The 26,490-nt window shown below is 54.0% G+C and overlaps 3 protein-coding genes across 4 annotated transcripts in view; 2 read left to right on the top strand and 1 right to left on the bottom strand.

The window, feature by feature from the left end:
* The window catches only part of NABP2 (nucleic acid binding protein 2), a 5,599-nt gene extending 1,338 nt beyond the window's left edge, over positions 1-4,261 (top strand). Inside the window, exons 1-7 of one of the 2 annotated variants that reach the window (XM_077757487.1) lie at positions 35-338; positions 417-518; positions 876-1,014; positions 1,129-1,200; positions 1,332-1,413; positions 1,508-1,571; positions 3,735-4,261. In XM_077757487.1, coding sequence (XP_077613613.1) covers positions 440-518; positions 876-1,014; positions 1,129-1,200; positions 1,332-1,413; positions 1,508-1,571; positions 3,735-3,934 — 636 coding nt within the window. In that variant the 5' untranslated portion in view covers positions 35-338; positions 417-439 and the 3' untranslated portion in view covers positions 3,935-4,261. Of the gene's footprint in view, positions 1-34; positions 339-416; positions 519-875; positions 1,015-1,128; positions 1,201-1,331; positions 1,414-1,507; positions 1,572-3,734 lie in introns of those variants that run through there. The other variant, XM_077757488.1, reaches the window with a different exon arrangement.
* A 203-nt stretch (positions 4,262-4,464) lies between these two features.
* SLC39A5 (solute carrier family 39 member 5) lies at positions 4,465-9,997 on the top strand. The gene is made up of 12 exons (XM_077757489.1): positions 4,465-4,530; positions 5,209-5,317; positions 5,511-5,865; positions 6,342-6,525; positions 7,360-7,522; positions 7,692-7,861; positions 8,107-8,247; positions 8,621-8,717; positions 8,803-8,976; positions 9,071-9,151; positions 9,291-9,481; positions 9,740-9,997. Exons 3-12 carry the CDS (start codon positions 5,582-5,584, stop codon positions 9,881-9,883), a joined length of 1,629 nt encoding a protein of 542 aa, XP_077613615.1. The 5' UTR covers positions 4,465-4,530; positions 5,209-5,317; positions 5,511-5,581; the 3' UTR covers positions 9,884-9,997.
* Positions 9,998-11,910: 1,913 nt separating this feature from the next.
* Positions 11,911-26,490, bottom strand: ANKRD52 (ankyrin repeat domain 52). Its single transcript, XM_077757490.1, has 26 exons — positions 26,417-26,490; positions 26,134-26,204; positions 24,918-25,118; positions 23,729-23,816; positions 23,445-23,587; positions 22,930-23,142; positions 22,601-22,679; positions 22,173-22,287; positions 21,897-21,979; positions 21,672-21,789; positions 21,397-21,465; positions 21,074-21,214; positions 20,917-20,997; positions 19,616-19,727; positions 19,341-19,412; positions 18,877-19,078; positions 18,522-18,609; positions 18,328-18,445; positions 17,529-17,748; positions 17,231-17,318; positions 17,041-17,124; positions 16,787-16,932; positions 16,487-16,569; positions 16,208-16,290; positions 15,938-16,029; positions 11,911-15,500 (listed from the first exon to the last, which is right to left on the bottom strand). Exons 1-26 carry the CDS (start codon positions 26,421-26,423, stop codon positions 15,250-15,252), a joined length of 3,048 nt encoding a protein of 1,015 aa, XP_077613616.1. The 5' UTR covers positions 26,424-26,490; the 3' UTR covers positions 11,911-15,249.

A 26,490-nucleotide genomic window follows, 5' to 3' on the forward strand; every position in this document is an offset into this window, starting at 1 on the left:
CCCTGTCCGGCTGGCGGGCTGGGTGGGTGGTGGGCTGTGGGTGGGGGGAGGGGATGGGCCGAGTCCTGGGTTGTCCGGATGAGGGTTCAGGAAGATTTGGCGAGTAAGATTCCATTCCTTGGGTCTGCACCAGTTTCCCTACCCCCGTTTCCGTCGGCTCCCCGACTTCTGGGCTTGAGACTGAAAGAGCATCCCAGGACGGGGCCTTCCAGTCCCAAAGCAGCCCATACAGAGACCCTCAAATTCTGATCTTGAAGTTGGAGACTCCTGAAGAAGTTGGTTTAGAACCTTTTAGAAGAATTAAAGGATTTGCGGCTGCCAGACCCCAGCCTAGTGTGGTAGGTAGGCCTTGGGAAGTGGAGCATGGGGGCGAAGACTCCAAGCCTTGAGCCTTCATTCCCCTTTCCCCCTTCTAGTGTAGTGCCGAGGCTCGGGCAGCATGACGACGGAGACCTTCGTGAAAGATATCAAGCCCGGGCTCAAGAATCTGAACCTCATCTTCATTGTGCTGGAGACAGGTGGCTATTCTGGGATGGTGGGACCCCTGCGCAGGGTTCTCAGGGTTGGGGAGGGGGAAGCAGGAGGGGAAAAGCACCACCTCCTCTCTTAACTGGCTACCTGGATGTCAGGGTGCACCCCAAGACGCTGTTTGCGCCCAATCTCCCTCCTAGACCCTGGCCTGGAGAGTTGTAGTCGAGTGTAGAGTAGATGGAACTCACCAGATCCAAGCCTCCAGCGCCACTCAGGCTTCTTTCCACTCAAGGGCCATTTCCATGATGCTGTCTCTCCACTCCCCCTCACCCCACCCATATCTAGATCTCATCCCTCTGACCCTCTCTTCGCCCTCCACCCCAACATTTGTCTGTACCCTCCAGGCCGAGTGACCAAGACGAAGGACGGGCACGAGGTTCGGACCTGCAAAGTGGCTGACAAAACGGGCAGCATCAATATTTCCGTGTGGGACGACGTGGGCAATCTGATCCAGCCTGGAGACATCATTCGGCTCACCAAAGGGTAACTCCTGGTTATTCCTGGCTATCCAAGGCTAGTAACAGTCAAGGGGGTTAGAGTTAACAGTCCCTATTACTCTTCTGAGTACTCTGAGTCCTACTTTTTGTGACCCCACAGGTACGCTTCGGTATTCAAAGGTTGTCTGACACTATACACTGGACGTGGGGGTGATCTGCAAAAGATTGGAGAGTAAGTGTTTTGGAGATTGGGATGCAGAAGCACCAAGCAGCATAAGGGTATCCGGCCCATGTCTTGTATCTGGACCTTTCTGAGGCCTCAGAGGCTGGGTCTGAGGCTTTAGCCAGTTTCTCCCTTTGCAGATTTTGTATGGTTTATTCTGAGGTTCCTAACTTCAGTGAGCCAAACCCAGAGTACAGTGCCCAGCAGGCACCCAATAAGACGGTGAGTCCCATGGCCTTGATGTGGGGAAGGAGGGCAGGTCCAGCCAAGAAGCATGGTAGGGAGCAAGGTCTGAGTATTTAATTTGTGTCTTCAGGTGCAGAACGACAGCAGCCCTACAGCTCCCCAGCCTACCACTGGACCCCCTGCCGTCTCTCCAGGTAAACCTGTTCCCTTCCCTCTACTGGTTCTCTCCCCAGCATGGAAAGATGCATTGCCATCATCCTTCTTCCCAATTTCTCTTCTCTCCATGTATCCCCTTCTACCTAATTCTCCCAGTTCTTTTGCAAGCCTTATAGGGAAAAGATTTGGGGACCTGTTTTTTTGTTTTGTTTTGTTTTGTTTTTAATTTTTTTTTGAGAGAGAGAGACAGCATGAGCAGGGGAGGGTCAGAGAGAGGGAGACACAGGATCTGAAGCAGACTCCAGGCTCTGAGCTGGCTGTCAGCACAGGGCCTGATGCGGGGCTCAAACCCACGAACCGTGAGATCATGACCTGAGCTGAAGTCGGACGCTTAACGGACTGAGCCACCCAGGCGCCCCGTGGGGACCTGTTTCTATCACTGATAGAGCTCTGGCACTCTTTTGCCACTACCACTCAGGGACACAAATGAGAACAGTTTCTCCCCCAAGATTGCGCTCCTTCATTCAAACTTATTTCCCTCTGCTTCTCCTCTGGCAGGTCCTTGCCCCTTTCCCGTTGCCCTTTTGATTTGTTACATGGCTCTAACATGGATACATATGCCTTAACATGCAGTCTCCGCTGTACAGAGTTAGGGCACCAAGTAGTTTCCTTTTGGGAGTTATCACTCTTCTTGAAACTAAAGACCCTTCTAGCCCGTGGGCCTCAGGATTATGATTCTTCTGTCTCATATACTGCAAGACCCTGCTTTTTGGTCTTTTGCTTTTGGTTAGAATCACCCACCAACACCACCTCCTTTGTCCCCTGGCTTCTCTTTAGGAACCAGGTTTTCACTGCTCTTTTTCTCCTTCTGGGTCATCTTCTAGCTGACCCTACTACTGCCTGGGTATGTGGCTCTTCCTGCCTCTGATCTGTGACTTAGGTTTCTCCCTGTGACACTAGACTTCAGGCTGCTTCGCCCCTTGCTCAGTCTGTGTCTACATCCCCAGTTACCATGGTTTTCAGAATTGTTTGCGTCAGAACCACCAGGGTCATGGTTTTTTTGGAAACACCGTAAAATAACATTTAATTCCATCATAAAAATCAGCATCCATATTTTCAACGAAAAGCATGACTGTTCCATATGTCCAGGTCTCCATAACTATAATTTATAAAAAAAAATATTTTAAATAAGGTACATTTAAGCCTGTTGGCTCCTAATACTCATTTGCCAGATGTCTGTTCACTTTGTTATCTGGTAACAGGTACAAAAGTCTTAATAAAAAGCATATCTGGCATAACATTACATTAACTCTCTGTATACTCCTAACTTTTTCTGTGAATTGAGGAAAAGGCATTATCTTTCCGTTTGGCTATAGATATCTTAGTCTGGTGGAACAGCCTGGGTCCAAGCAGAGAGGTGGTTTGAGAATCACTAGCCTATGACTTCTACCCCATTTGGGGTTCACAGTACCCTCTGTATAGGAGAGGCAGGCCTCTGTCTTCATTTGACAAACAGATGAGGAATGCCAAGGAAGAAAACACAGCACCTGCCTTAAGGAGCCTGTAGTCTATGAAGGAGATAGTCCTACAGATGATCACCCTGGTAGGGGCGAGGGTGGTGATGTACACAGTCGTTGGAGCTCAAGGAAATCATCTCACACACAAACGTGTAAAGTATATACCAAATGTTACTTATTATTTGGGGAGTGTGTGTAATTTTTTTTTTTTTTTTTTTGCTTATTCCTATCTATATTTTCCAAAATGAAAATGTATGTATCATTGTGATACCCACCACACTTTCTTTTTTTAAAGCTTCTTCTTACATTCTAACACAGAAGCTTTGGGCCCTAGGCCTTCCTATGCTTCTCCAGTTTTACAAAGACTTTTGATGAAGGGGCATTTTGTCAAGGTCCTTGAGCCTAGAACTAAATGGCAAATTCTAGGTCTGACCTCCATAATACAAAGAAGAGAAGAATATCACACTAGGAGTCCTGTCGCAACTTCCCAAATGATTGTTTGAGTCTTCTCAAGGCTCCATTTGTACAACCCCTGCTCTTTGCAACTGGTCCAGCTGGCCTGAGTATGCCACTGTGCTTGATGAAGACTGTGCTACTCTCTAGGGCACGGAGGGAGGCCTTGGGGATGGACCTCGCTCCTAAGTTTTCTAATTCCTGTGTTTCTTCCTCTTCTCCCACTACTAGCATCTGAGAACCAGAACGGGAATGGACTGAGTGCCCCACCAGGTCCTGGTGGTGGCTCACACCCACCTCACGCACCCTCGCACCCCCCCAGCACCCGAATTACACGAAGCCAGCCCAATCACACACCTGCCGGCCCTCCAGGGCCCTCCAGCAACCCTGTCAGTAACGGCAAAGAGACCCGGAGGAGCAGCAAGAGATAGCAAGACATTCTTCCTCCCTCTCCACCACCCACTATAACCCAAGCGTCTCCTAGAGAACACAGCCTTTTACTAGGCTGCTGGCTTGTGGGGGCCAGGGGTGGATAGGCAGCAGTATTTTAGCCAATGAATTTCACTGGAGGGGTGGTGAGCAGTGGCCTTATCCACCCTAAGCCCATGTTCCCTGCCTTGGCCAGCTAAAGCTGTCTGTCCCCTGGGATTCAAGGCCCTCTGCCCTCTTTCCTCTTAGAAACGACAGTCACAGTTTCTTGTGTGTGTGATGTGGAAATCAAATCAAACCCCTCCTTCCTAATAAATGTTACCACTCTATACTGGACTCCTTTGCTTTTTGTGGGAAAATGAGAAGTTAGCAGTCAGACATATGAAGAAAATGGGGGTGTCCCTAAGAGACAGAAGGAAGACAAGTTACAGGTAAAGAAGCCTAGGCAAAGCAGGCCTGCCCCTTTAAGGTAGTGTCCCTCCCCTGCCCTCTCCCTGCAGGTGACCCTTGCCCGCTCGCCTGCCTACCCCCCCACAGCTGGAGCCAAGAAAGCTGTGTCCCCCTTCATCTGGGCGTCCTTCCAGTCTCCTGCTGTCAGGTAAGGCCAACCTCGGCCCCCTGGACCAAGTGCCCTAATCAGACTGTGCTCCCCTGATCTTAAGCCAAGTCAGACATCTGAGAGGAGCACAAATACTTCTTTCCTCTTCCCACCAGGGCTTCCCCTTTCTTGATCATCTATTTCCAGAGCGCTGGCTCTTAACTCTGCTGGGACAAGGAGTTGTTAAGAACGCTTTCTTCCCCATGCACCTGGGGTTGCCACTTATCTGCCTCTTCATCTCCTTTCCAGCTGAGGGACACCTGAATCCCACTTTCCCAGGGAATGTGGGGATGGGGGTTGGAGACGAAGGACACCCAGTACCAGATGTAAGGTGCAGGGATGGGGGCGCGGGGTTGGTGAGAGTATATGCAGGGAAAGGCTAAAATGGTACAATTGGGTTAGTGGGGTGAATGATTTAGAAGAAAAGGCCAGGCCCAGGGTTTCCTTAGCCATGTGGTTTTTCCAGGGGCAGAGGGTGGCCCCTCCCTACTCAGGGGCCCAGCCAGGACTGACCTTTGACCCCCACCCCAGAGACCAGTGAACCATTAACTCCTCTCTTATGTGAAACTTCCCACACTGGCCCCTCCCCTCCCTGACCCCGCCCCAAAGCAGGTGGGCTGGGGTGGGGGGGCGCTTGCCATCCCAGCCCTCTATCTGACGTGGCCTCCATTCCACCAGAGCACCTGGAGGCTGAGCCCCACTCCCCTCCCTGACTCAGGAACCTCTTATCGCCCACAATAAGGCCTGAACGGGACCTGAGGTGACAGCTCTTACACTGCCAATGAGGGTGAGACCCTGTGGATTGAAGGGAGGTGAGGCAGGGTTGAGGGGTGCGGTTTGGGGGACAGGATGAGGAGTCAGCTCTGGATCAGGTGAGGGAGGCATTCTAGGTCAAGGAAGGAGTTCTAGAAACTGGCAAACAGGAGGCCTGAGCTGGACAGCAGAGCAGAAGCCCGGGCCCTTTCTCCTTGTTCTTCCAGGGCACAGTCCCCAGGATGTTCCAAGGGGAATAGAAGCCAGAACCAGAGCCTCTAACCCATTTCCCCCAATAATGGAGTCCCCAATGAGTCATCTGCTGGCTGGCCTGTGTGTGGGGGTGGCCTTGGGCTTGGTAGGGGGCTCAGCCCCCAACCTGGGCCCTGCTGAGCAGGAGCAGAACCATTACTTGGCCCAGCTGTTTGGCATGTATGGGGAGAACGGGACACTGACGGCTGGCGGCCTAGCACGGCTTCTCCACAGCCTGGGGCTAGGCCGAGTTCAGGGACTTCGCCTGGGACACCATGGACCTCCGGTGGGTCGGGCTACACCCCCAGTTGGAGACAATTCCACACACAGGTACTACGAACCTCTTACCCCAAATTGCGACATCCCCACCTCTTCTCAGTGCTTGGATGCTTCCTAAAATCAGATTTTCAGAATTACAAATTTTTCAAAATCTGACTCCTACTATTCTTTCAAGGCCCCTTTTTCCTCTACTGCCTTTTATTTCTCTCTCCTTCCAAATCTCTGGGCCCTCCAATTCTTTGCTTTTAGTCCCAGTGCTCAATGTCTCCAGGCTGACTCGGCTCCCAATTTATAGCATTTTTGGCTGCCCCCACCCCATTTCTCTTACCCTCACACCCCTCATTCCTAGATTCTCCTATAAATGGACAATTCTCAGATCCTCCTAGAACTGACATTCCATGGTTTCTGAGTCCCAGGAACTCAAGCTAGTGGCTGTTCTTCCCTTTCCCCCTAAGCGCCCTAGGAACCTCAAGGGAAGTTTCTTAAAGAACATGAGTCAGTTTGGCTTGTTATCCCCTCCGTTCCAGATCACAGGACCCTGAGCTGAGTGTGGATGTATGGGCAGGGCTGCCTTTGGGTCCCTCAGGGTGGGGTGACCCAGAGGAGCCAAAGGCCCCGGCATCACCCCATGGGCCAGCCCCCTCGGGCCTGGACCTCTTTCACAGACTTCTGCTGCTGGACCATTCATTGGCTGACCATCTGAATGAGGATGTGAGTCTGATGATCTCCAGGGTGGGGGTGGGAGAGGGAGAAGGACTATGGGATTTAGATGGCCTGAAATTGTTTAAAGAGTAATTTAATACAGTTAATTTTAAAAAACCCAATCCAGATGTGATCTTAGGGTATGTTATTCCAAGAGTGAAATACGGTTCCTCTGGGGTCAGCTCACATGAACCCACACCCAAATCTCCAAGGCCCGGTTTAGGGGCCACACTTGGCAAAGCAGAAAATCCAGAGAAGCAGTCAGGGGTAGGATCTGGGGCTGGCTATTTGGAGAGGAAACCTGTAGCGAGTAGCTAGCTGGCTGTCTACGAACCTGTTCCACGTACACCAGAGGGCAGCCAAAGCTAAACTGTGAAGCAGGCCTGGTGAGGGTGGGCACCCCATTGCAGGAAGCATTCAAGCCAAGCCTGGATGCACATGTGACAGGGCGGTTGCGAAGAAGTTGGATGGCATTTCAGATTCTTTCCTTTCTAAGATTCTGCAATGGAGTGCTCTAGTTGTCCAACCAACTCCATCACCAAATCAATGAAATCATCAGGAGCTGGGGGGGCGGAGAGCAGGAGGTGTGCAGAGATGGTGGGAATGTTTACTAGCACCCAATCTGCACTAAATTGAATATTTGCACTGGATTGAATATTCACTAACAATTAACACACACTGATTGTATGGAACCTTCCCTTGTCCCTGATGCACCTGCCAGCATAAGCAAAGGGGATCCTGGAGAGTCCCAAGAATCCATACAATGGAAGGACAGACATTAAAGATCTGAGTCACAGTTCTCAGTGATGCCCCAGTGTATGACCTCCAACTTAACTCCCCTAGTGCCTGAATGGCTCCCAGTTGCTGGTCAACTTTGGCCTGAGCCCTGCTGCTCCTCTGACCCCTCGTCAGTTTGCTCTGCTGTGTCCAGCCCTGCTTTATCAGATCGACAGCCGTGTCTGCATCCAGGCCCCAACCCCACCCCCTCCAGGGGATCTTCTGTCTGGTCAGTGGGTGAGAGCGGGTGGCTTGAACCCTGGCAGTGAGTGGGCCCCTGGCCAAGCTAGATGGGTTTATTGGGGTCCTGCCTCCCTTTGTAGTGTATCTCTGCCCCGCATTGCTTCTGAGGCCCTCCTTCCATCCCTAGTCTAACTTCAGTCCCTGATTCTCCCCAGCCTTGGTTCATAGCACCCTGGCAGTCCTGCTGCTCAGCCTCCCTGCTCCCCTCTCCCTGCTGCTGCTGCGGCTCATGGGACCTCGTCTATTGCGGCCCCTGCTGGGTTTCCTGGGGGCCCTGGCCGTGGGCACTCTTTGTGGGGACGCACTGCTACACCTGCTGCCACATGTATGTGAAGCCCTTTCCTTGCTCCCTGCCCCCAGTGATGGACAGCCTCCATGTACCCAAGGTGTTCCCAGTCACAGGATGTCCCCTCCCCCTTCCTGTCAGCTCCCACGCTCCACTCCCAACCTCAGCTTCAGCCCATAGCTGCCTTCTGGCAGCGAGTGAAGACTTCGCTGCGTCCCACACAGGAGGGGGATGTTGTCGGGTGCAGGGGCTTCTGGGGTCTGCCCTGACCCCCTTTCTGTCAGGCACAAGCAGGGCAGCATGCTGGATCTAGCGGACAACCAGAGGAGGACCTGGGACCAGGACTGTCGGTACTCGGAGGTCTCTTCCTGCTCTTTGTGCTGGAGAACGTGCTAGGGCTTCTACGGCGCCGAGGGCCCAGGCCAGTGAGTGATACCCTTTTCTCCTCCTCCTGCCAACACTAGAGTCCTGGCCAAGAAGTGGCCACGCGAGCCAGGAGGTGAGGGCGTGTTCCTGGTGTGCTGATGTTTGCCTGAGTGTGCAGGTTCTGACAACTAAGAGTGGGTAGGGGGCTCCTTAGCACAGACCTGAGACTTCTGGCCAAGTGGCCTCCTCTCTCAAGTTCAAGTCAATAAGAAAGAGGGAGTGCCAACCTGGGAAGAGAGTGGAAGGGCCAAAAAGCATCTCCAAGTGCCAGAGATGAACCCGGGTGTTCACTTTCCCAGCTGGTAGCGGGGCCTCTCCTTAGCCCCCGGCTCTGCTGCCTCCTCCACCAGGAGGGATACCCTCCCATTTCAGAGATGCTGCAGGCGAAAAAGAAAGGATCTTAGAGCACCAGCCCTGGACCTGGAGGAAGGCAGTGGGATGGCCCTTCGGCCCCTGCGGGCAGCTCCAGGTAACCAGAAGAGAAAATGTAGAATAGGCTACCAGCTCCTGCTTCTCACTTGCAGCCACTGGCACTGTCCTTGTCCTTCCTGCAGAGCCAGAAGCTCAGGGCTGCCACGGGGAGCAGGACAGCCAGCCCCCACCAGTCCCAGCCCCTACTGGGCACCAAGGCCACAGTCACGGGCACCAGGGTGGCGGTGGCGCCAATATAACGTGGATGGTCCTCCTGGGAGACGGTCTGCACAACCTCACTGATGGGCTGGCCATAGGTGTGACGAGAGGGGAGGGGAAGGAATGCAGGCCCCCATGCCCCTGGGGAGTACTTTCTCCCAGACTGACGACCTCCAATCCTGCCAACCCCAGGTGCTGCCTTCTCTGATGGCTTCTCCAGTGGCCTCAGCACCACGCTAGCAGTCTTCTGCCATGAGCTACCCCATGAACTGGGTAGGAATGGCGGAAGCGGGGTGTGGTGGACCCCAGAAAGGAGAGGCCTCCAAAGGGTGGAATTTGGGAGGCTGGCAGGTGACACGGGTGAGGGGCCGCCCTGGCTTATTCTCTCCCACCTGGTCTTCTTTCCCCACAGGTGACTTCGCCATGCTGCTCCAGGCAGGGCTGCCTTTTCGGCGGCTGCTGCTGCTGAGCTTGGTGTCTGGAGCCCTGGGACTAGGGGGTGCAGCCCTGGGGGTCGGGCTCAGTTTGGGCCCTGTCCCTCTCACTCCCTGGGTGTTTGGGGTCACTGCCGGGGTCTTCCTCTATGTGGCCCTTGTGGACATGGTGAGAGGTGTGGGGTAGTGCAGAGAAAGCAAGGGAAGCGGGGAAGTGGGTTCAGCAGAGGGGGAAGTACGGGTCCTTCCGCCTCCACCACTGGCCACCTGGAAAGGTGCTGGACCCAGGCCCGGTGGGATCTGAGAAGCAACAGCCTGGAAGAGTTCAGAGGGGTTGCTGGTACTTTCTGATGCTTCCTCCTCATGCCTGAGGTGGGGCAGTGCAGAGACAATGCCAGGATCCTGACATTTCTTTTTTTTCTTTCAGCTACCAGCCTTGCTTCGGCCTCCTGAGCCCCTCCCTACGCTCGATGTGCTACTGCAAGGGTTGGGGCTGCTGCTGGGGGGTTGCCTCATGCTCACCATAGCCATGCTGGAGGAGCAGCTATGGCCTCTGGTCTCTGATGGCTGACAGGGGCCGGTGGAAAGGCGCCAGGTTGCCCTTCCTTCCCCCCAACCACAGGAATGGAGGCGGGACACAGGGCCAGTAGGAGCAATAGGATTTTAATAAACAGAACCCATCCCAAAGCCATGACTACGACAGTTGTACTTGCACCAAAACAGCATAGAAAACCAGGATGTGGTGGGAGGAGGGCTCAAAGCAGGTCGGGGGAGGACATGAGCAGGGGCCTGGAGGGTGCAGGGTGCATCAATCTGCAGGGAGCGCATTGTGCTTTAGCCCAGGGAGGAGGGGGAGGGTGGGGCAAATGCACCGCCAGGTCCCCACTTTTTCCTGCTGTCCTCAGCACCCTGGGGATACAGGCATCTGGGCAGATCTGCCCTTTATTGCTGCCCACCAGCATTAAACACCCCTGACCCCAACGCTAGCACCACAGGTGGATCCGGGGCAGGGAAAAGGGCAGGAAAGGGAAAATTGCTTAGAGAAAGATTCAACTAGAATCCAGTGAATTGTGCTCAGTTCTCTTTACTTCCTACAACCGAGTACATGGGTCACAGGGTGGAGGGTGCAACAGGACATGAAACATGCCCCTCGGTGCCCCCAACACACCCCTGCACACAGGATGGTGGTGTCTGCAGCATCACAGGTCATGCAGGGCATAGGGAAGGGGAGGTTCACACACACATAGACGCCCACAGCGGGTACCAGACAGAGAACACCCCTGAATATACACAGCTGTACACAGGGAACCCCCAGGTCCCCAACCCAACCCTCTCCCCTGTCTTGCCGTCCCCCAGGCAGGAGGAACTGTATTGCTTTGAGAGAGCCACCCTGGGGGCCGCTCTGCCTGGCACCCTCCCCTCCCCTCCCCTCCCCCCCACCCCCATTNAGGCACCCTCCCTCCCAGGCTTCTGTGGCTTGGAGTTGAGGAAGGGGGTAGGAGACTTTGTCCTCCATCTTTCTCCTAGCCCTTCCCAAACCCCTAGCGAACCCACTCCAGCCGGAACCCACCCCCACCCCCCAAAACACACACATACAAAGCTGAGCTATCCAGGAATACAGGGGAACAAGGAGATTGTCCGGGACAGGAGCGGAGGCAGTCGGGGGAGAAAGGACTGGAAGCAGAGACCCCACCCTGGTGTGGGGGTAAGACTGGCACAACAGCTACTTTAGTGCAATTGGAGAGGGTGCCCAGAGTGAGGGATGGAGATGGGAGGGGAAGGCTCTCCCCGATTTCCCTGGGGGGCAAAGCCAGGCTCCCCAGGGAAAGGGCCTAGCAGGAGCGAGTGAAGGCCAAGGGCAGATGCTCTCGTCACCCGCCACCCTCTGCCCTCCCAAATGCAGTGACAGTGTCCCCCTCACACCTAAGTGGGCAACAGCAGCCTCGGAGTCAGTACCTTCAAGTAATTCATAGAGCAGACCCTCCCCACCCCAGCTTCCTCCCATCTCTGGGATTTGGTCGCTTCTCTAGGGTTGGGTCGGGAGGAGGGAGTCCCCAAGTCAGGCCCTTCCCTCTCCACTCCCTCTTCCCAGACCACTGGGCTTGGTCCTCAAAGATTCCTTCCCTCCGCCCTTGCCCAACCTGGGTCAAGGCCATGGAGGGCTGGAGCCACCACGATTAGAGGGGAAGGGGCTGCTTTGCTCCTTATCCCTCCTTCTTAAAAGGTAGGGTTCAAACTAGGTGGGATGGGGCCCCATACTGGTTTGCCCCAGGAGGAGGGCTTCTGGGCTAGGGTCTGTAAGGCTATTTTCCTTTGCGGTGGGAAGGGGAGGTGGGGATGAACACGGGGTGTGGGGAGAGGGGGAGAAATGGCAGAGAGGGAAGGAGGAAGGGGCCTCCCTGCTGGAACACAGTCACTGGAGTCATTCAGACGAAGAAACACTCATGCACAAGATACAGAGTGTGCCTGTTCCCAGCCCCTCCAGCCAGGCCCCAGCCTCACCTCTCAGGGTCCCTTCAAGACCCCAGAGAAGGTTTGGGGGATACAGGTGTAGAACCGTTCACTCTGGCCCNTGGGCAGACAGCGGTGGAAACAGTATTGAGTTTTCCTTTGGTTACATATTGAAGGCAAAGGTGAGCTGGACTTACAGTCAAAACGGATAGGGATGAGGAAGGAAGAGGGGCCATGCTGGGGTTGGAGAGGGAGGTAGGCCCTCCTCAGCCCCTCCACCCCAAGGAACACATGTCTAAGTGGGGTGGCAGTCCCTCAGTCTCATCTCTCCCACCCCCCACAGCACCAAACAGAAGGAGAAGCCCCCTCCCCCAGGGGCTGCTCCCCACCCCAACCTGGGCTGTACATTCAGTGGTTTTCAGCAGTCCTATGGCTCAGGGGGCCACAGCGGGGGAGGTGGCCCATCAGTCTCAGTTGGACAGTGGCAGTGACCCGGGTCTGTTGGCCCATTCTGGGACCCACAGTTTGTGCCATTTGTTTTTCTGAAGGATAGTACACAACCCTACCAAAGCCACCGCCCAATCAGAAACATCTCCCCAAAAATCAGAAACTAAAAACTGGCTCTTTTCATCTCACCCTCTGATTCACACGCCTGTTTCCCTGTCTCCTATGTAGCCCTCGCTCTGTCTCCTTTGCTGGGACCTGGGGCTGCTCCCAGGGTCCTCACTTAAAATAGGCCTTTTCTCAAAAGTGCTTATTACTTGAAGCAAGTGCTTTAGAGCTGCGGTGGGGAGAGGGGGAGGGGAGAGGGAGGGTAAAGGGAAGGAGGTGTTTCCTCCCCACCCTACCCCCTTAAGATTGGGGGGCATTCTGCCTGTTTTACTTCTCCACACCCGTTTAAGTCAAAGAGGTTTAAAAAAAAATCTTAACATTAAAATAAATATGCAGTGGCCATGAGAATGGTCAAAACGCTTCAAAAAACACTAAGGGCTGGGGAGCCCGGGGTGGGGTGTGGGATTTCCTTTGGCATAAGGAGAGGAAGCTGCTTACCCTCCACACCTCCTCACAGCCACATGAGGAGGGGCAGAGGACTCCCCACAACCTCCCCCAGCACTGTTGACGGTGTGCTGAAGGGGCAGCAGGGGGACAGGCAGCCACCAGAAATCTCATCTAGCAACACAATGGGGCTCCTGACAAATACTCAGAATCTTCCTGTCATTGCCAAACATTGATAAAGGAGAACACGACTGATACCCCAAGAGTCTTCTCTGGAGAATCCATCTCTCTGCTCCCCCTGCCCTCCCGTCACCTATTCCCAGCACCAAAATGAGAGGGAGGGGGTGGAATGGGAAGATTGCAGGAGAGAGAGTTGAAGTTAGGGGCAAGCTTTGCAGAACCAGCGGGGTTGGGGGGGGGGGGCTGCAGCCCTTAAGAGAGGTCACATTGATTGTCGTATAGGGGAGGACAGGGTGTGAAGGGAGGTGGGCAAGAGGGGCGTCACAAGGCCCTTTGGCTTTGAAAACAAAAATAAAAACTAAAAGCTGCACAATCCTTCTCACCAATAATGGTCATTTGGAAGCTTTGAAATGGTTTAGGAACTGAGGGTTGGGAGAAGCAAGACACAGAGAGAGGGGATAAAAAGAGACCATGACCAAAAAAAAAAAAAAAAAAACACTTGGACAAACACCCCAGGCTTCAGAGAACCAGCATGAGGTATGGTTAAGGGTATCTGTTAGGGAGGCAGGGGTCCCTGGGATGCCCCCTCCCCCCTCAGCCCACCCTTGGCAAGGGCGGCAAGACTTGCAGGAAACGCAACTGAAAAGTGGGTGAGGTCGTGAACAAAGCAAACGTGGGGTGGGTAGGGGGTAAGGAGACAGGAATCCCCCGGAGGAGACCCTGTACTGTGTAAACGAAGCCTGTCCAGTTCTCAGGGGACAATACTGATGGCAGCCAAACTGGGCAAGGATGCACTATGGGGGTGGAGGGGGCATGACCTCTATTCAAGTTCTGTGTCTTGGCCCCTGGCTGAGGTATTGAGTGTGAGGAAGGGAACACTGGGCTATGGGAGCGGGTCCAACTGTCCAGGAGGCTTAGCTGGGAGATGGATGGACAGGGCGTTTGAAGGAACCAGGGCCAAATTCAATGCTACATTTAGAGAGAAAACTGCCCCCTCCTCACTCCAGCCCAGTTTGGCTTTTGGGGTGCGACTTTTAGGAATCTTCTCAGTGCAGCCCCTGGCTCAATCCCATCTCTCCCCGCTGCTGGGAGGGCAGGGACCAAGCCTCAGCATGTATTCGTCGCTCCCTAGATCAGAGCTTCATCCTCACACCGGAGGGGAAGCCTGGGTCCCGAGTAGCCACGGTCCCTAGTCTGCCCTGCCCCTCCCACCATCTTTGGCTTCAGATCAGGAGTGACTGGGGGCGGTGGGTACTCTTGGACATAACGGAAGGTGGGGGCACAGAGGAACTATGGGTCTGGGGGGGCACAGGAGGAAGAACATTGTCCTTCCCTCCCCACACATGCAAACACATGCCTGAAACACACAGGACATACTAGGGCTGTGGTTTTGAAATGGGCAGGAAATTAACTTGTTTCTTCCCCTAAAGGATAAAATGCTTACTTAAAAATTCATGACAAGCCTCAAAGTTAATAAGGGAGAGGGGAGCCAGGGAGGGAATGGCCACAGGCTCTGCCCTCCCAAAAGAAGTTAAAAGAAAGAAGCAAGGTTAAAGTGCGTGGTTAGGGGGCCAGGCCAGGAGTGGAAGAAAGTCAGGGAGGAGCAGGCTGTGGGGGCAAAACCAGCCCTTGATTTGCATATGAGGAGCCAGGGGAGAGTGCAGGATTGGGGCCCAGGTACAGTAGTTGCTGCTTCAAGTGTTTTGCATTTGAACTTTAGGGGTGATGGGGTACAGAAGTGGGGGAAAAGCTCCAGGCCCCAGTGCTAAATACCCTCCCCCCTCATCCACTAGCTGCCCCTGAAGGGGGAGGGGGACACCCCCAGAGTGCTCACACAGTACCAGAAATTAAGGCTTCTCACTGCTGCGGGGATGGAGGGGCCAGCCGAGCAGGGAGGCAGTGATGGGTATGGAAGAAGAGGAGGGATCTGCCTGGCAGTAGGGGCAGGGGACACAAAGAGGAGAAACAGAGGGAAAGGTGGGGGGAGTTGGCAGCAGAAAGGGGGAACTGAGAGATGGGGTAAAAGAGAGGGTAGCCAGGCATTTAGCAATCATTTGGGGACACTTGGCAGAAGGGGTTGCCCTGGGGGTGCCAAGGGCCTGGGGTGCTCCCTGTCGGTCCCAGACCCTTGCCATGCCAGGATGGTGTGGCAAAGGGGTGAGCAGCTGCTCCCCAGTGCTTTTTTTAATCCCCTCTGTCCCCCCCCACCCAGTCGTGTTCTCCTTTAAAGTGCCCTAAATGTATAGACTTTTTCTAAATAAATAGAATAAGATATCAAGCCACCGGCAGGGGGAGGGACACTGATGGGGGCTACTCCGAGTAGCAGCCGTCTAACCCAATGGCGCCATGCCGCTCCTGGCTGTAGGGGCAGGAAGCTCCGTGGGGCAGGGCGCCGCAGCCACCCACCGTCTTGGCTGCTGCAATGCCGCAGTTCTTGAGCAAGCTGAAGCTGAAAGGACTGACGGCGTCCTTGGGTGGGAAAGGCTTCATGGTGGAGAGGATCAAGGCCAGGCAGTCTGCCACATCTTTGTTGGGGGCGCAGGCCAGCGCTGGGGTATGACCTGCAGTGCAGAGGGGGAGAACTGAGGCACAGGGTCCTGTACCCCCAGGGCTCCACCCACCCTCCCCCAGGCCCTGAGCTCTCATCTGTGGAGGGCGGCGGAGGTGGGCAGGCACCAGCACAATCAGAATTCAAGGGCTAGGAGGCCCCAGGGGGGCCGACAGGCAGGCTGTCCAAGTGTGGGGTAAAGGGCAAAGCGGGAGAGACATGAGGCTGGGAGGCTGAGGTGTGTGGGAGGTCTGCCTCAGGACCCTGCTGGCTCCACCTAGTTCCGTCAGATTCCCCTCAGAAACACTAGTGTGTTGGTATTGGGTCCCTGCTCTGAAGAGTTCCCCTGGGAAAAAAAACCCAGTTTATAGCAAAGTTAAGAAGTCACCTCCTGAAGAATGTCCCTGACCCCAAACCCGGGAGAGGCGGGGGGCTCTGGACCCCACCCACCTTCTTCATCCACAGCCAGCACTGTGGCCCCACGACTCAGCAGGGCCTGCACCACAGAAGCTAGACCGTTCCGGGCAGCAATGTGGAGTGGCCTTGGAAGAAAGGAAAAAAGAGCGAGAAGTCAGTGAGATCCAAGCTGCCTTTCCACATCAGCCATAGTAGTAAGACTGCTGAACAGATACTTGTGAGGTCGAGAGCCCCTGAAATGTGTGTGGCTCTTTCTTACTCATCTGCCTCCCCTAGCCAGGAGCCCCTTCCCTGGGCACTCACATTTGCAGCGCACTGTTGGTAGCATTGATAAGGCCAAGGTCTTGGGTTTCTGCCAGGATCATGAGGGCACATTTCTCATGGCCCTGAGGAAGAGGAACAGAGATGGAGTGGAGGCAGACAGGCTGCAGAGCAGGAGTTGGGAAGGGTGCAGGGGACAAAGAGCTATACAGGCTGGACAATCCTGATTGCCACTCCAGTCCTCTCTCCATCTGGGCAGACCCACCCCTTGATCAAGCCCACCGCTCATGTGGCCCTCACCACCACCAATCCAGGCCACACCTTGCTACAAGCCAAGTGGAGGGCAGTGTTCTTGTTCTCATCCAGCACAGTAAGGTCTGCCTTCCCTCGATACAGCAGAAATTCTGCAAGAGAAAGGGGCAAAGGAGTGATGCCTTCCCTCCCAAGCAGCAGCCCTCCTGGCTCCTGGCCCTCCCATCTGCATATACTTTGCATCCCATCTGCAGAGGGGGAAATGACCAAAGACATGCCTCCTGTTTCCTGTGCCCCACAGGCAGGGCTGCCCCATCCTGCAGAAACCCAAGGGGGAGCTCCTCCCTTCCACACGCGGCCCCTACACACCCACAGCAGCAGTCTGGCCGTTCTCGGCCGCCGTCATGAGCGCAGTGCGGCCAGTGTGGTCAGTGGCGTTCACCTCGGCTTGATGCTGCAGTAGCATCCGGAGCCCAGATACATTGTCCGCGAAGGCAGCGGCGTGAAGAGGGGTCCTGTGGTGTAGGGGTCAGGGCAGAGTGAGAACAGAGGGCTCTTTCGCCTGAGCAGAAAGAGGAGGCCAGAGGTGATCGGGAATTCTCCCCAAGCCTTGCATCACTCACCGTCCTTTGGCATCTCGGCTGTTCACAATCTTGGCACCCAGAGCTCCCAGCAGCATCTCTGTGGTGCTGTCCTGGTTATTAATTCTGGAGGGAAAGGAAGGGTCAGCAGGAACGGCAAGAGAAATGGAATGCTGTCCTAAGCCCAGGTCACAGAACCTCGAGTGGGGCTGAGGCACAGGAAGGGACTTACACTGCACAGTGCAAAGGAGTGAAGGGGTTTCCCTCCAGGTATGAAAATGGGCTGTGTTCAAGTAACAACTCCAGACAATCTTCATGTCCTGAGCAGGAGAAAAGAGCCATGGGGGTGGAGAGAGACGACAACAAGGTTCCCAACATCTGTCCTGTGCCATCTCTGGACACTCCATTCCACTTCCAGATCAAGACTGACCCATGTCCCTCCCTCAATCCACGGGTCCGTGGTCTCTGTTCTGGTCTACCCTCCCCCTACCGCACCCCCGTCCTTGTGCTGCCAAGGCCCAGGCCCACACCAGTGTAGGAGGCCCAGTGCATGGGCGAGTATCCACTGTAGTCCACGCCAGCATCCAGGGGGTCTGTGGAAAGGGCGGCCTGCAACAGCGTCCGCAGCACTGCAGTGTGGCCGCAGGCTGAGGCCAGGTGGATGGGGGTGCGGCCCTTGAAGTCTCGGCACAGCACAAATGCATCGTGGTCCAGCAGGGCAGCCAGGCAGTCCTCACAGCCAGTCACTGCCTGTGGATGACATGATGGTGTGAGGGAGGGTGAAGGGCCACTCCCTTTCCAACAGCCAGTCACTGAAGCTGGCCCAGGAATAAGAACCACTTCCAGGGCTCCAATCCTTGTTTTCACAGCAATCACTAAATGTTAGGAATCAGCACCTCCATCCTCTCTATGCCAACAGACAACCAGAATGGCAAGAGTGAATTCAGGCACTCTGGAGTAGGGGACATATTGCAAGGTAAGAGGACTAAGGGATCAAAGAGTCCCCGGGGACAAAGAGAAAACGGCTTTGGGACAGGTGATCACGGAGAAGGACTGGGATAACGGCATCATTATCCAGTGGGCCAGGAGAGAGTCTGGGTACCCTAAAGCAGAGTGAGTAGTGAGCATGTGGCTGTATGAGATTACAAAGCAAGGGAATCAGAGAGATCAGCTACAGATGTCAGGTACTCATCCTGGAGCAAACACAGTAAGACCCTGGGCACAAAATCCTGGCCCACCTGCTAGACAATCTGCTGTCCTATGCTGATGGGTCCTGTGCTCCCATGTCCAGGACTGTCTGTGAGCAGCCCCACCCAGGAGGTCACTCACCCCACGGTGGAGGGCGGTGCGGCCCCGGAGGTCAGCAGCATCAGCTGTGGATCCTTTCTCTAGCAGCAGATGGACACAATCCACATGGCCATTCATGATGGCCAGCATCAGTGGGGTTCTACAGAGGGGGAAGGAGAAAGATGAGGTCCAGCGGGGCCAGGAAAGCCCGCATCCTACCCCTGGCCCACACTTACTGTCCATAGGCATCCATGACATCAGTGATGTCAGCGCGTTCCCCACTGTCGATCAGCAAGTGCAGGGAGTCAGTGTGGCCAGAGGCAGCTAAGAGAAAAGGGCCTGTATCAGGGCATGGTGAAGGGGAAGGAGGCACCCAGGTCAAGCACAAAGGACTCCAGGGTGGAGATTATGGAAAAACCTGGGGAAGGCTGAAGTCTGGGGGGCAGGAAGCCACGAACCAGGACTTGAAGTTCCCATTCTCCTCGCCCTGCTCCACTCCCAACCCCAATCCCATTCAGGAGGGATCTGGGACCAGTCTCCAAGGCCTGGTGTGGCAAGAGGAGGGAGCCGCAGCCTAAAGGGGGCACTAACCAGCAGCGTGCAGGGGCGTCCACTTGCGTTTGCGCTCCTTGATGAGGGCAGAGGCGCCGTGGGCCGTAAGCACCTCCACACACTCAGTAGAGCCTCGCTCAGTGGCCAGGAAGAGCGCGGTCCGGCCCTTGTGGTCCCTTACATCCAGATTCACCAGCGTCTCAGCCAGTGTCTTCAGGGCTTCACAGTGACCGTTGTAGGCCTGAAGGAGGGCAGACAACCAATGGAAACAGCTTGGGACACTGCCCCCACTCTGCTCTCGGGCCCCACGGGGAAACTCCAGGCAGCAGTCCTCCCCACGAGCTCCCTGGGCCCCTCAGACTCTTAACCTGCACTGTGCCCACCCCTGGGCACTGCCTGCCTGCCACATCCCCACAAGAAAGCAGAAGTCAGGACAGATTCACAAGAGCTTGCATCTGTGTGTGGGCCACAAGGAAGGCAAGAGGAAAAGACCTGGGACTCACAGCTAAGTGCAAAGGGCTGACTGGAATGGTGCTCTCCACATCCTCCAGGCAGTTAAAGGACATTTCTAAGAGCTGCAATGGACAGAAGAGTAGGTGCTGAGGTTCTCAAACTCCCAAGATATTATCCCCTGCCCCCTACCCACAGTAATCGCCTACACTCCTGGACCTAGAGACCACACCTGAGTCAACCAGCCCTCGGTTTCGGAATCCAGACACAAAGGTGACTGTGTGCCCTGCTCCTGCTTCCTCCCCTCCAGGCCAGACCCTACACCTACCAGTTCGAGGTTCTGTCTGTTGCCGTAGGCGGCTGCATAGTGCACAGCTGTGTAGCCCTGCCTGTCCCGCAGGGAGGGGTCTGCACCGTTATCCAGTAAGAACTCCAGACAGCTGGGGTGGGGGACAGAGATAGACTGTGAGGCAGCGACAGGCCCAGCTGGGGAGGGCCCAGGTGTGGGAAGAGCACAGGAGAGGGGCAAGGGAGCCCCTCCAAGCCTAGCTGGCCAACACCCGTCCTCAGCTCTAGGCTAACTCCTGCCTGTTCGACCCTACCTTGAGACCCACCACCTCCTTCACATCAGCCCTGAACATCTCTGGCTCCAATGCCTTTCTTTATCCTTGGAACACTCTCCTAGAGAACCTAGAGCACGATTATGTTATCAACATGCCACCAACACTTCCCCCCATCTCCAGACCCCTTGCCTCGAATACCTTCTCCTTCCAGCCTATCTGAAGAAGTCCTACTCATTCAAACTCGGTCCCAGCATCCTCTCCTCTGTGACGCCTTCCGTAACCTTCCCAGTGAGGTGCCTCTTCCTCTGTACTCCCTTGGCACCCTTCTCATAGCGTCGTAGGTAAGACTAGCAGTACTAATAATTTGTATTTAGCACTTACCATGTGTCAAGCACTGTTCTAAGTGCTTCATATGTATGATATCATTTAATCCTCACAATGACCCCATGAGGGAGCTACTACTCTTATTCCTTACGATAATTAAGAAAACAGAGGCACAGAGAGGTTAAGTTGTCAAAGCCTGGATTTTCTTGGATTGTAAATATCCTTTTTAAAAAAATATATCAATGTTTTATTTCAGAACACTTTTAGATTTACAGAAAAATGGTGAAGATGGGACAAAGCCCCCATATACTCTGCACCATTTTCCCTATCATTAACATCCTACATTAGAATGCATAAGTGGCCTTTCATTTACCTTTCCCAACAGATCATTAGCTTTCAAAAGCAGAAATTTAGGGTAATTTGTCTTCTATCCTTAGCACCTAGCACAGTACTTGGTACCTAATAAGTAAATCCTCACTTAAATCTTGTGGAATAAATAAAAGGCTTTGTGTAGTTAGTTTTTCTGACTGTCTCAAGAAGACCATCCGTTCCCTGAGGGAAGGAACTGTGTCTCATACTTTTTTTTACCCACAGTGCTTAGTCCAGGACTAAGCTCAAAGAGCTCCAAACACACTGCTGACTGGCCAACAGCAAGTAGCAGAAATGAGGTGGCAGGACGGGGAGCGGGCGGGAGCTGGCACCGCTGGGAAAGCGGATCCCAGGGCTCTTCTGAGCTACTCACAAGAAGGCCTCCTTCCTGCGGGACTCCTTCAGTGGCTCGTCCTCTTCAGCATCGTGGCTGGAAGATGAGTGGGGTTCCGCTCTGGAGGACAGAGAGTGAAGTCGGGAGAGGTTCAGGGAGGTGAGTGGGGCTGAGAAAGCCAAAGTGGGAGTCTCACCTCCTGTAGGTGTCAGAGGCGGCAGCGTAGTGGAGGGGAGAACAGCCTTTACAGTCGGCCTCGTTGACACCCGCCCCAGCAGTCACCAGTGTGACCGCACACTGGTAGCTGCCATTGGCAGCTGCATAGTGCAGTGGGGTCCTGAGGAGAAGCGAAGGACGATGAATAAAAGAATCAAGGGCAGATCCAAATGCAACCACATGAGCAGCCTAAAGCTGCTCTGTAATACTCTCCTCACTTAGTCTCCAAGTCGTTACCACTCCCTCCACCATTTGTCTCTCTTAAAGGACATTCCCCGTGTCTACTACAGCGTATCAACACACCTTCCAAATTTGTCTCTCCTCCTCAAGTCAGCTCCACTGCTCAACAGCAAATTAAGACATTCAACATTCCTAAAAGGAAGAAGGATAAGGGTTAAGAGAACAAGAGCCTCAAAGAGGAGCTGCAGGCACGGGGCAGGGCTAAAGAAGGATCATGCTGACAGCCCTTTCTGCTGTGACTGGTCTCACTGTGACAGCAGAGAGAGATCTGGGCAGCAAAGAAGGGTCCAGACCCTTGCCCAGAACTCTCCTCAGCACCTGGAAGGGAGAGAACATACCCTCCAGAAGCAGCAGCATGAAGACAGGTGCGGCCAAGGTTGTCAGGCGTATTGATGTCAAACCCAGCTGAAAGCACGTGCTCATTGCTGAGTGAAGATACAATGCTGTACAGCTGACCTGCAGGGCCAGAACAGCCACGGATCCTATCTGAGGGCACTGAACAGAGTGGGGAAAGGCCTCTACTCACCTACATGTACCCAACCCCCCAACCACTCAGCACATACCTGAGGAAAGAAGCTTACGACAACAGTCAGAGAATCCAAAGAGAACAGCTAAGTGCAGAGGGAACATGTCGTGAATGCCGCGCCTGGAGAGAGGTTGAGGGACTCAGTCCTTAAGTCAAGGAGGGACCAGTTACAGACTTCTTTTCTGTGCCCCCCCCCTCCACCCCCACCAGCCTAGGAGACGGTGAAGTTCCACAAGCTTCCCTTTGGCAAGCTTCTTTGTGCCTCCACATTTGACGTGAGCAGACCGTACAGATTTAAGGGGTCCTGACTCACCGGGCGGTATCCGCGCCATTGGTCATGAGGGTGCTGATGAGTAGCTCGTGTCCGTAGCGAGCAGCCACGTGCAGTGGCGTGTTCCCAAATTTGTCAGCACAATCAATCTCGCTGCCTGAGAGGGGATGCACACACACAAACTCAGGGAGACCTTAGGCTCCAGACCACTCCTACTAGTCAGCTACTGCATGAGTGCTCGTTAAGTGCCACATCCCAAGCTAAGCCTTCCACGTGTGTTATCTTGTCTGTGAGCCTTAAGGGATGGCGCATGCAGACCAGGGCCATTTCTATAGGTGCCTTGCTCAGAGCTCCAGGTGCCCATCCTAACTGGAAGCTATGGGACGTAGACTTAGGAAAGAAAAGGGTTTCTAGGGATGAGTTCTCTGGGGGAGGAGGAGAAGGGAGCACGAAGTCTCCTGAGTCCATACCATTCTGGATGAGGATCTGGGAGCGGGTGAAACGACCATGGATGGCAGCCATATGCAGAGGACTTTTCCCTTCCTTGCTCTGTGAAAACATGGCAATTTGTTTTTTTTTTTCAGTGCAAAGCACAGAGAATACCCTGCTCCCCCTTTGAAAGAACACATCTCTGAGGACGGAGTGGTCATATGGACATCTGCTCAGCCCACACTCTCCTGGGTCCCTGACAAGGTCTGATCAACCCAGGAGGCAAGTGGACCATTCCCCGGACTTATCCAGAGGAGATGATATGGTCAGGACCCCCAGAGCCACGCTGCAGCCTCATCCCTTCAGGCACCTGGTAGTTGACATCAGCCCCGTTATTGACCAACAGCTCCAAGCAGAGAGCGCCATTGGTGGAGACTGCAGCCACATGCAGCGGCGTGAAGCCCTTGTCGTTCGGCTGGTTGACATTGGCTCCTGCATTCACCAGCTCAATAGCCACAGCATCCTGACCCAGGTAGCAGGCGATGTGCAAAGCTGTGTTTCCAAAAGCATTTGGCTCATCGATCTGGATTTTCAGGAGTACAGGTAAGGGGACAGGGAGGTATCAGTTTAAACAAAGTGGCAGCTGGCACAGATGGCCTAGAAAATCCCAGAATCCCAACAACTGCCTGAGACACCTCAGGTTCCTGACTCGATAGACTGAGGGCACTATTACTTATGGTAAGCATTATTCACCACACCTCACCATATCCTGCCGACCTCCCAAAACCACTCCAACAATCCCAGCACCCTCATGTCTCCATACACAGACTCCAACGTCCAGCTCCCCTGCCCTGAGTGCCTAGCCCCGGTGCTCAGCACCCTGACCTCAGCCCCCATCCGGAGCAGGTACTTCACCACTTCAATCTGGCCGCTGGCAGCAGCGGTGTGGAGCAGCCCATAGCCCTTGCGGTCCTTGCAGCTGAGGTCCGCTCCCCGTGCCACCAGCAGTTTTAGGACCTCCAAATGCCCTGGGAAGAGAGAGGAAGCTCTCAAGGGGGTGGAGGGTGAACTAAGACCCTGGGCGCCTCTCTCCAAAGGCTGCAATCCCCAGCCCTGCCTTGGAAATCCTAAATGTCAAATTCCTACTCTTCCCATGAGCCCTTTCTCACCTAGAAAAGCTGCCCAGTGCAGAGGCTGCCGCTCCTTTTTATCACAGACATTCAGGCTGGCTCCCTTGTTCAGGAGCAGGTTCACCGTCTGTATCAGGATATGAAACACACCTGTTCAGACCAGGTTCATGCTTTCAATGTACCTAAGGGCAGAAGCCTCAGCTCCTGAAAAGGCTGAAGCAGCCAAATGTCTTTGTTCTTGAACAAAACAATCTGGAGAATTAGAGGGAACAGAGAAAGCAGATAAGGAGGAGATCCCAGAGAGGTATGGAAGTTTGAGAGAAACTCAAGAGAGTTTCTTCATATGATCTGGTGGTTCTTTTTTTTTTTTTAACGTTTATTATTTATTTTTAAAGTGAGAAAGAGTGGGGCGCCTGGGTGGCTCAGTTGGTTAGGCGTCCAACTTCGGCTCAGGTCATGATCTCATGGTTTTTAGGTTCGAGCCCCGCGTTGGGCTCTGCGCTGACAGCTCAGAGCCTGGAGCCTGTTTCAGATTCTGTATCTCCCTCTCTCTCTGACCCTCCCCTGCTCACGCTGTCTCTCTCTCTCCCTCTCTTTCTCAGAAATAAATAAATAAAATAAAATGGGCAGAGGACCTGAATAGACATTAAAAAAAAAAAAAAGTGAGNTCTCAAAAAAAAAAAAAAAAAAAAAAATGGGCAGAGGACCTGAATAGACATTAAAAAAAAAAAAAAGTGAGAGAGACAGCACGAACATAAACAAGCAGGGGAGGGACAGAGAGAGAATCCCAAGGAGGCTCCACGCTGTCAGCGCAGAGCCCAGTGTGAGGCTCGAAGTCACGAGCCATGAGATCATGACCTGAGCCAAAATCAAGAGTCGAACGCTTAACCAACTGAGCCACACGGGTGCCCCATGATCTGGTGGTTCTTAAATTCTTTTGAACAATCTCCAAAAACATTTTGAAAGACATGGACACTCGTGTCAGAAAAAGGCATGTAGGCAAACATTTTCTGTGCAACTTCAGAGAGTTTATCACCCTCTTGAAGACCAAGTCAAGAATTTCAGTCTAACCTGACCATTCGTTTGGTGCTTGAGCCCAAGTGTTTACATAGTCATCCAGGCTGCTTTTCCTCAGACTTGATGACCCACAAGCAGAGGAAGGTGAGTGGGAAGGGAAGCAAAGGAAAGGGAAGGCACTAGACTGGGCACGGATTAGAGCGGTCCTCACCTCTAGATGCCCACTATGCACTGCATGGTGTAGGGCACTGCGCCCGCTCCTGTCAGCCACATTGAGGCTGCTCAACAGGGGTGCCAGAGCCTCAGCACACTTCGTGGCCCGGTTGGCAGCAGCCACATGCAATGGGGTCTGCCACAGCTTGTCCCGGGCATTCACATCTGCTGAATGTGCCAGCAGCAGCCCCAGCACCTTCTGTTAAAGAGCAGGGGACAAGAGAGAAAAGAGAGGGGGAGCAGGAGGTAAAACAATAGTGGAGGGAAGAATAGGTCAGCCTGGCACATGGGGCCCCATCCCCCCAGCACAGAGTGTCTTCTCATTTCTCCAACATACGTAGCCTCTCAATACCTACTTCCCATCTTGTGGGTCTTCTTAGAACTTAAAATCTTCCCTGCCTTGCTGAGGAAAAATTGCCCCTTCCTTTTCCTCAAGTCAGCCGGTATCACTCCCCAACTCAGACCCTGATCCACCATATAGCTACTACCAAGCAAATCCACATATGTAGAGAGGATGCCAATCCCTCACCACTTCTAGGAAAAATACACACTCCTGCCTTAATGCCCTGAATACCCTCATTCAGTCCTTCCATAGGCACCAGAATCATTGCCATAACCTCAGTAAGCGAACAGATACTGGTTCCTCTCCAAAACCCAGGCTAAGAGGTCCCTCCGAATCACAACACACCCTATTCCTGTTGGCCTTAGTCCCTCCCCCTGGTGGATGGAGCCAGGGAAGTGACCATCAAACCAAGAGGGAGGTCTCCTTTTCCTCCTACTCTTCAGGGTTGATGGACCCAACTGATGAAGCATGTTTGACACCTGTCAACTCTGATGCTCCCTGAGAGGCAGCAATGCAACAGATCACTACCCCCAATCCCTCCATCACAAGGTAAGAAATCTCAGTGCCCAGAGGGGGATCAGACTCCAAGGTGGCCCCCCAGGGAAGGATGAGTCACTCAGGCCTGGCAGCAGGGGCCCCTGCAGTCTGCCAGCCCAGTGTTAAGCTCTCTCCTGACGTCACATCAGCTGGCAACATTCAGCCCCCCATACCAGCCAGTTTTAGGGGTAGGAGGGAGGGGCCAAGGTCTAGTATCCTGACCTAGGGGTAGACCAGCTTGTAAGGCAGAGAGCTGAGGCTCTCCAATCCTTAACTTCCACCTTTAACCAACTCATCCTCTTTGGAAGGATGAAAGGACATAGGAAGCCAATACCTCATTTCGGGAAGCAGCAGCACGATGAAGAGGGGTCAGCCACAGTGTGTCCTTAGCATTGACATTAGCACCTGTGGGGATATAATTTCCTCTTTTGGTGGGAGGCAGAGAGCAAGTGGGGAAGAAAGCCAGTAATCAGGCCAGGGAATATGGACAGACACAAAGCCTCTCCCAGACCAAACACCAAACACCAGACAACAATTCTTAGATACCAAAAAAAAAAAAAGGCTCTTTCCTCAGGTCCCCTCCCTAAGTGCCACACCTTCCAGCTCCCTACTTTCACCTGACATCAGTAGCAACTGGAGGATGGGGACATCGCCTACGTAGGCAGCAGCATGCAATGGGGTCCGCCTCTCT

Source organism: Crocuta crocuta, unplaced genomic scaffold, assembly GCF_008692635.1.
Source record: "Crocuta crocuta isolate KB4526 unplaced genomic scaffold, BGI_CrCroc_1.0 scaffold549, whole genome shotgun sequence".
In the NCBI taxonomy this organism is placed as follows: domain Eukaryota; kingdom Metazoa; phylum Chordata; class Mammalia; order Carnivora; family Hyaenidae; genus Crocuta; species Crocuta crocuta.